Genomic DNA, 9,552 nt, shown 5'->3' with positions numbered 1-9,552 from the left:
CAGAACCTGCAGAGCCTGTTCTGAATGGGGCAGGGCCCTGCATACTGGAGGGAATGGAAGAGTAGGCCTTCCTCAGGACTTCTAGGGCGTGTGGCTCTTTTAAGAGGAAGGCCTTCTCCGCAAAGGTCCTTAATGAATGAACTCTCTGTGATGATCCTTGCTTGTTCAAACTAGTGTATTTGATGGTGGATGTAAATGCATACACTATATTTTGGGTGAATCATGAATAAAATACTTTTTGTGAGAGGGAATGCCCACGAAAGGAAGCTCATTGGCTGAAAGCTCAGTGGTATCTAGATACCTCACTAACATGGAGAAGAACTCCAGGTGTTATGGCAAGTGACCCAGTGCCTATGGCCCTCAGTGTGGTGTCCTGGATATGTGCTCCAGAGCAGGTAGAGGCAGGTAGGGAATGGTTCCACTCCTGCTGTTCCAATTCTGAGCTTCCCTTAGCATTTCTTATGCTTGTCTGGTAGCACAGTCCCACATGCCCAATATATTAAGATGTGACAACAATATAATGCATTCAACTTATCAATAATTGTAGATTAATACAATGATGATTTTGAATTAAGTGATAATGTTTAGGACTCAGACATACAGTGTCTCTGTACTGTCAGGCATGGGCAGGTGATATGGGAATTTGGAAAATAATGCCAACCTAGACAGCATACTTACTGATATTTTCTAACTGCAGCCCTAAATGATTTTCAAAAGTAATGACTGATGTTGAGTATTGGCTGCCCAAAGATCAGAGATTTCTGTGCATCAACAATATTCATCTACTCAGTGTTCCCACAAAGAAAACTAACTAAACACTCATCATCATTTCATAATGTATAGAACAAAGTCCATATATTTTAATAGCATTATTCCTGCTTTGAAGTCTTAGAGAACATCTGCTAAAAGCTAATGATCAATGTAAGAGACATAGCACCGTAGCTTCTGAAGTTCAATTAGATCTAATCTGCTGATTTCATTTGGCTGCGTCTCTGGGACCTGGCATGCTTCTGTCCTCTGAGTCCTCAGATACAGATACTTTCTTTTCTATGGCATTATGAAATTAACACCCCAGAGTAGAACTTCCTTGTTGCATTGATCAGAAATCCAAGTATCACTTGAAGTTTAAAAATATACATCATATTTGTATGCATATTCATTCTTAAGTGGTAAATGGACCTTAAATAAACAAATAAGGATGTAGACAAAGAAACAGCACTACAGCATAATTTATTTCTGCACTTAATTTACACAAGAACTGGAAATAAATGAAGACCACTCCATAATGTCAGTGAGCAACTTTCCAAACCTTCATGTCTTTCCTCTTCAAATACACATGTTGAAAGACAAGCGAGATTAGATGCAGTCTACTTTTTTTTCAGTTGGCTGATCGTGTAGAGAATTATAAACCATGAAACTAAATTGAGTAAATGTTGGAAGTCTGTTGCAAGCAGCACCTTGAGCCAAAAAAGACAGGTATGGGTTATAGGAGGCATGCATTCAGAACCTATAAAGATAACATTGGCGTAGACATTGTTGAGGCATGTGGCATCGCATATGTTGCATACCTATATCCACAATATATACATATACACACACATATATGTGTGTTTGTATGTGTATACATATGTATATATACATATTGTGTATGTGTGTGTGTGTATGTGTATTGCCCTTCCTGCCTTTGTAGTAGAGAGTAATTAAAAATCATGGAAGAAGAGGTGGTTAAGGTAATTACAGCCTTTTAAAAATTATTTTATGTGACTAAATGCTTGTCTGCATCTAAGTATGTACCCTGCATGTGTGCCTGGTATCAAGGAGGTCAGAAGGAGGCAGACAAGATGGAACTGGAGTACAGATGGTTTGTGAGCCACTGTGTGGGTATTGGGAACCTAATGTGTGTGTATTGGTCCTATACAAGAACAAGTGCTCTTCATGAGTGGGACAGACCTAGCTCCCACCCCCAACATATGTGTGTGTGTATGTGTGTGTGTGTGTGCGTGTGTATTATTTGTTCTTCATATGGGACCCAAAACAGCAGGACAGGAGCTGTCTAGAACTCTGCTGCCTGCCTTTGGATCCCTTTGCCCTAACTGGGCTGTCTTGTCTATCCTCCAGGAGAAGATGCAGCTAGTCCTACTGCAACTTGATATGTCGAGGTGGGTTGATATCCATGGGAGAAAATGAGGGGGTTGGGGGAAGAAGTGAGAGGGAGGGACTGGGAGGAGAGGAGGCAGGGAGAGCTGGTGCCCGCACCCATGAACATCAACGAGCTGGTGCCCGCACACGTACACTTGCCATCACTGCTGTTATTTTGCTCTTTCAATCCCTTTCTTAGAAAAAAAAAAAAAAAAAATCAACCTTTTTTATTTTCCTAGCTACTTGAATGTTCTCTTACCTAGAAACCCTTCCCACGTCACTGCTTTCCTTTCCCCCTGCTTGTTCACTCTTATGAAAAGCAACAAGAGTTATCAGCCAATTAGCTTTTTGTCAGAATTTAGTTTCAGTTCATACCTGCAGGGGGAGAGGACCTTCTGTCATGACTTTATTAGAAGTAGTCCACTTTTAATTGATACACTTAGATAATCAGTATCTTCCCACCCTGCTAAATGTCAATTTGAGCCTTCTGTGGCTTATCTGTTAGGAGGGAATCATTAAACTGTCTTATTTGATACATAAAGCACTCCCCCCAAAAAAACTTTGTTTGACTTTTATGTCTTAGAACTTAAAAAAAGAATTAGGCATTCTTCAAACAAGCTCTTCAAATACAAAAGTGTGGGAAGTAAAAGATCAAAGAAGAGCAGCGAGCAGTCTAGCCTAATAAGCTCTATTGATCAGTAAGCTGTGCTTATTCTCCATCTGAAGGCTCAGTGATGGGAATCCACAGTGGCTGACCTTCTCCACTTTGCAGCTGGGCTTGGCTCCCAAGGAAGCAAACAGCAGACATGGTACATGCAGTGCCAGAGCAACTCTGCTGGCCTGTCTTGCTTGTTCTCTAGCAAGTGTCTGCTCTTCAGAGCACCAAGAAGACTGAAATTACTGTGATGTTTTAATGCATGAGGAAGAAGTCAGGGAGATTAATTTATCCCCACTATCTCTAGCTAGTAAAAGCTTTTGACTAAATTTGCCTATCAACACACCTTCCAGCCCAAACTAAACTTTCAGGATAGATGCAAAAGATAAGAGCTGCAGCAGAATAGTAGACTATGACACCCAGCAGTCAAACAAAATAGCATTTCAGGTCTATATTTCAATGCTGTACTGGAATTGACAGATCATCAACTGACATGTACTTAGAACCTACCTAACTTTTACAGACTCCCATTTTATATAGAATATAGTGTAGAACATGCTTGGATAGAAGCGAGTATCTTTTAAGGTCACTTGTAAATTCACTCAAATAAAAACACATCTAACTTACCATAACTTCCCGTCACATTGGCACATATAACAGCTCCAAAGAATTTTGGATAGTATTTCTGAATTCTTGAAATCACTTTTTGGCAAGCTAAGGTTGGATCAACTCCTCCTCTCATATATTCTACAGCTTGGTAGCTAATATAAACAGAGGAGACAGCTTAATATTAGAGAACAGAAAATACACTAACTCCACATTAGGCTAGGTTGACATTAGAAAATCAGAAACAACCATATTCTCACATCTAGCATAACTGTGATGGAATACAAGTCAGTAATTCCTATCCAGACTTACGCCCAGGGCAAGCAAACCCTGCCACAGAGTGGTCTATTCAAGTCATCCACCATCATTTTCAGATGAAGACTACTGTTTTTGGCTTTGGCTGAGTAACTATCACTTTAGTAATAATAGCCCCAAATCACAAATAGTGGTTATATTTGCATAAGGAAAAGCTATAATCACAGGGGAAACACTGTATGTGATCAATTTACAGGCGTGCAGTTATTAACTGCACACAGTGGCTCACTCCAGCCTCTTCTCTTCAAAGTCATCTCACTGTGACCTTGTATTAACTTCCTAAACATCTCATAAGCATTCTCCTCTGTGAAGGAGGGTGAGGCACATTTCACATCACAGGATAAAGATGACTCAAGAGAAGGATCACATGCCAACTGGCAAAACCAAACCAAACAACAACAACCAAAAATAAATAGATAAAACCAACAACAACAACAACAAAAAAAAATACCTGCCCTGCAACCCGCAGCTTCGTGAAAATCTCTCTTGCACATGAATTTGGACAACACACTAAAGAAATCCTATCTTTCCTGGCATTACATTTCTCTCCCAAGGACCTCGGAGATTTAACAAAGGTAAGAAGTCCCACCTTGGCAGAAACCGCAAGAGTGTGTCACCATCTCCAGTGGCTGCTGCTGCTCCAGCTGTGTCATCAGCATAAGCTCCAGCTCCAGGGATTGGTGAATCTCCTACACGACTTTGTGAATAGACAACAAAACAATTTAGGGTAGGAAGCCAAGTGTAAACTAAATCATGTTATATACTGTTTCTATATACTGTTTCTATATACTGTTTCTATATACTGTTTCTATATACTGTTTCTATATACTGTTTCTATATACTGTTTCTATATACTGTTTCTATATACTGTTTCTATATACTGTTTCTATATACTGTTTCTATATACTGTTTCTATATACTGTTTCTATATACTGTTTCTATATACTGTTTCTATATACTGTTTCAAAACTGGGGGCTGTTCCTGCCCAGCTGCTGGCTACGGTTCTAAGTCAATTCTTCACCAGAATCCATTTTTTGTTTGTTTTTCAATTAAGGTTTCAAAGAGCAATATTAATCTATGACTTTGCTTTCAGATAGATGTGCCCTGTAACAAAACTGAATTCTTAGAAACAGATTAAAACATTGCCTCCTGGACAATGGAGAGAGGGTGGCTGATAGAAAAAAGAAATTAATTAAAACCTGAAGGATAAGTTCTAGAGATCTGCTGTACACATGAAATTACATTTAATAATAATAATACATATTGGATGTAAAACCTGCAAGAGGAGAGATTTTAAAAACCACATGAGACAATGGATAAATTGAGTAACTTGCTTTAACTACTTCTTATAGTTTCTTATGGTTTTCTATGTATGAAAATAGCATGATGTACTCCATAAACACTTATTTAGCAATTAAAATTTTTAGCAAAGCCTTTGTCATCAGTTCATCGTGTCAGCTCACACAGACTTACAGCGACTTCTCTCTGCTTACACTTCTCTCAGCCTCTGGTGCTCCTCAACAGCTCTGACTATTTCCTTACACGGCTTCCTAGGCCACGTATAAAACTTTTCTTAGTTTCTTCTTTTAATAAATCCATTTAATGCCTTTCTTCTACTTAAAAACAAGGCAACAACAACAGCAAAAGAAACCTACAGCTTCTCAATCTGGCTTGGGTTCCTCTTACTATCCATTACTGCCACAAGCTATTATTATTCTGTAAACACGGAGAGCACGCAAGAGAAAGAGTTTGTGCACACCACACGCACGCTCTCTCTCTCTCTTTCTCTCTCCCTCTCTCTTTCTCTCTCTCTCCCTCTTTTCTCTCGCTTCTCTTCCAGCCAGTAGAAGCCATCAACCTGGAGTGTGGACTACTTGTACACAGTAGGAGCACACTGCATGTCCCCCTTTAGTCCTGTGTAGTCAGGTCCCAGCCTCTATTCTCATTTTACCTGCATCACTAACTACTCATGTTACACAGATTTGCTCAACAGTCCTAAACTCCCATGCTTGCTCTGGCCATTAACATATGCTCCCATGTCTTCTTCCACACTTATCTGTGAGGTTAGGATTTCATTTTATCCTTGGCACCCTGCACAAGGCTTGGCATGCACTGTTTTACATTTGATACATCTTTGAGAATCTTCTTGGGGAAACACTAACCCAGGTATTTTGAATTTTATACCATTTGTAGATGTGCCAGCAGCAGTATGTCCCATTTTATGGATTACAACCATGCCTAGGGATTAAACAACCAAAAAAAAAAACCAATGTGAGTACCCGACATATCCCTCAAATACATGCACACAAATGATCAGCTGAGGACTGCTTTGGTGTGAGGGTTTAGGTCCCCTCAGAGTTATATCTCCTTTATAAAGTGATGGGTTTAGGAGGGGACTGTGGGCAGGTGGGATGGTTACTAGGGCCAATGCCTTAATTATTGGGATTAATACAAGAAACCCAGAGAACTAGACATACCACCTATAAGCCAGAAAATGGGACTGTAGCAGACAATGAATCTTCCACTGTCTGCTCCTTGGAATTTTCCACATCTAAAACTGTGAGAAATAAATTTCTGTTGTTTATAAACCATCTAGTTTATTGTGTGCTTTTACATACTCTCTATTAAGAAAATAAAGTGTGTTCTCTTATTAATTCTATGTAGAACAGGAAAAAGTAAGGGAACTGAAAGCTGTATCAGTGGTATAATACTATAAATACTAATGACCTGTTTCATAGTATTATTGGACAAAAACACAAAAAACAAAACAAAAAAACAACAAAAACCCTCATATTCCTTTTTCCCCTCACATTTTTAATATTCAAATCTACCAGTTACATTCAGTATGTTTTCAAGGGCAATTTCCAATAAAATCATTCATTTTGATTAAGAGAGACTGTCGACATTACAGCTTAAAAAATGATACAGATCATTTTATATAGTAAATTATATAAAATAACCAAAGCATTAAATATTAATTATTTGATAATCAACATTTTAATAGTCACTGGATGTCTGATATATTGTATAAGTAATTACAAAACTGTTTATAAATGCTAAGATAATTATATATGAATATATATTTATATGCTACATACATGAATTTATGTTTTAAGGATTATTATATATGTCTATGTATACAGTGAGAGAGAGGTACACATACCAATGCGGTATTTATATATGTCTATGTATATACAGTGAGAGGTACACATACCAATGCGGTATTTATATATGTCTACGTATATACAGTGAGAGGTACACGTACCAATGCGGTATTTATATATGTCTATGTATATACAGTGAGAGGTACACGTACCAATGCGGTATTTATATATGTCTATGTATATACAGTGAGAGAGAGGTACACGTACCAATGCGGTATTATGTCTATGTATATATAGTGAGAGAGAGGTACATGTACCAATGCGGTATTATGTCTATGTATATACAGTGAGAGAGAGGTACACGTACCAATGCGATATTTACTTGGCAGTTAAAATAACGAGAGCAGGATAACTCCTGGCACATTTATGAAAATGAATATGAGCTTGGAAGGTCATTAAGTAAAATAATCACTAAAATTGCATAAAAAGTGAATTACCAATAGTATCATGACCATGGATATCTACTTCTTCTTTGCGGGCAGGATTACTCTGCTCTAAGAAGCCAGATGGTTTGTAGGGTCCACAGTATTTTGATGGATCTGGTATAACGTTCTGTAAACAAGATTCCAAATTTTTGGTTAAAAAGGGTGTTTTAAAAACAGGCAAATAACTGTGTATGATTGCTAAATCACTAGAAGAAAACAGAAAGACATCAATAAATCAGAGCTCAAAAGCTTAATCTTATGTGAAAATGGATGGTTCTCAATCTTCCGCATTGTGGATCAGAGCAGCATGTGCTGCTGGATGCCACCTTTACAGACCTGAAGCCCAGAACAATGGCGGGTATACAGGTTTCAGAAATTACATGTTCATCTCAAAGGAGGAAGTACCCAGCCTGACCTGCACATGTCAGAATATGGTTTCCAGATGACAAACTGTGAGATTACAAGTAAGATCTGTAAGCAAGCTTACTTTTAATCTTGATTTATAAAGTATCTAACTTTGACACAGAGACATGGCACTGTCAGCTGCAACATTTATGTATAACAGTTATATATATACCTGTTCACTTAAGTTATAATGAAACAATAGGACAGTGTACAGAATGTCTGGTTTTAGGCAATTTTATAAGTTTGTGTTGGGCACTACTCATCTTAGCTTCATAGGGCCAGTGAGCCATGACCTGGACCCCTCTGGCTGCAGATATTCTAATAGTGGCAGTTTGAGATTCTGTTAAATATTAAAATACAGGAATATAGCAATAAACTTAGGTTGTTTGAACAGTTTGGTATTAAGATAAGAACTTGTTTATTTCTTATTTTTTGAGACGAGGTGAGGTTTCTCTGTGTAGGCTTGAATGTCCTGATACTAGCTCCAAAAACCAGTCTGGCCTGAAACTCAGAGGTCTGCCTGCACCTGCCTCCCAGCTGCTGGGATTAAAGGCATGCACCACCACTACCACTAGTGGGCCAAGAAAAACCTTAACATAAGTTGAGCACCCTTTGTTGGAATACTTGGGCTATTAAGCCAATTTTTATATGTGCATAATGAGATAGCTCACAGATGGATCCAAGTATAAGCACACAATTCACCCATGTTTTATGTATATCTCTAGAATTACTGTGCACACAACAGTGCAGGCTTTGAGTTGCATTTGTGGTTTGACTGCAATGCACTGCATGAAGTAGCATGGCCTTTCATGCTTGTACCTGTGACATCAAATTGGTTCAGAAAGTGTTTTGAACTTCAGACTTTTCCTTTAGAGATGCTCATTATACCCATACCTCATAAGATTATGTACAACATTTACAGTTAGCCGTTTTATGAAGAATGAGCTAAGCCTTGGTAAGGATTAAAGGAAAAAAGATATTAGAGACTAAGATATTCCACGGAAGTTTAGCAAAGCCAAACTGATTTATGCTAAAATTCCTATGCAAAAAAATGATCCCACTAGTCACAAAGTAGATACTGAACTATATAAATCTTCTAGCCAAAGCATCACAATATACTGAATATATTACATATGGATGACATTTAAGAAACATTTTAATTGAAGAAGGTCTCAGAAGATGGAAAGATCTCCCATGCTCATGGATTGGCAGGATTAATATAGTAAAAATGGCCATCTTGCTGAAGGCAATCTACAGATTCAATGCAATCCCCATCAAAATTCCAACTCAATTCTTCACAGACTTAGAAAGAACAATTTGCAGATTCATCTGGAACAACAAAAGACCCAGGATAGCCAAAACTATTCTCAACAATAAAGGAACCTCTAGTGGAATCACAATCCCGGACCTTAAGCTGTACTACAGAGCAATTGTGATAAAAACTGCATGGTATTGGTACAGTGACAGGCAAGTAGATCAATGGAACAGAATTGAAGACCCAGAAATGAACCCATGCACCTATGGTCACTTGTTCTTTGACAAAGGAGCTAAAACTATACAATGGAAAAAAGACAGCATTTTCAACAGATGGTGCTGGCTCAACTGGCGGTTAACATGTAGAAAAATGCAAACTGATCCATTCCTTACTCCTTGTACAAAACTCAAGTCCAAGTGGATCAGGGACCTCCACATCAAAGCAGATACATTGAAATAAATAGAAGAGAAAGTGGGGAAAAACCTCGAGCAAATAGGCACAGGGGAAAATTTCCTGAAAAGAATGCCAATAGCTTTTGCTCTAAGATCAAGAATTGACAAATGGGACCTCATAAAGTTGCAAAGCTT

General features: G+C 38.3%; 1 protein-coding gene across 1 annotated transcript in view; it reads right to left on the bottom strand.

Annotated features, from left to right (window-relative positions):
* Window positions 1–1,201: 1,201 nt before the first annotated feature.
* Aga (aspartylglucosaminidase) overlaps window positions 1,202–9,552 on the bottom strand; it is a 14,115-nt gene continuing 5,764 nt past the window's right edge. The window contains exons 5-9 of the mRNA XM_031339804.1: window positions 7,318–7,432; window positions 5,879–5,954; window positions 4,305–4,412; window positions 3,422–3,555; window positions 1,202–1,457 (exon numbers count right to left, since the gene is read on the bottom strand). Coding sequence (XP_031195664.1) covers window positions 1,357–1,457; window positions 3,422–3,555; window positions 4,305–4,412; window positions 5,879–5,954; window positions 7,318–7,432 — 534 coding nt within the window. The 3' untranslated portion in view covers window positions 1,202–1,356. The remainder of the gene's footprint in view (window positions 1,458–3,421; window positions 3,556–4,304; window positions 4,413–5,878; window positions 5,955–7,317; window positions 7,433–9,552) is intronic.

The sequence above is a fragment of the Mastomys coucha genome, unplaced genomic scaffold (genome assembly GCF_008632895.1).
Source record: "Mastomys coucha isolate ucsf_1 unplaced genomic scaffold, UCSF_Mcou_1 pScaffold22, whole genome shotgun sequence".
NCBI lineage: Eukaryota > Metazoa > Chordata > Mammalia > Rodentia > Muridae > Mastomys > Mastomys coucha.
The sequence above is the reverse complement of the archived record's forward strand: the minus strand, read 5'-3'. Positions and strand labels throughout refer to the sequence as shown.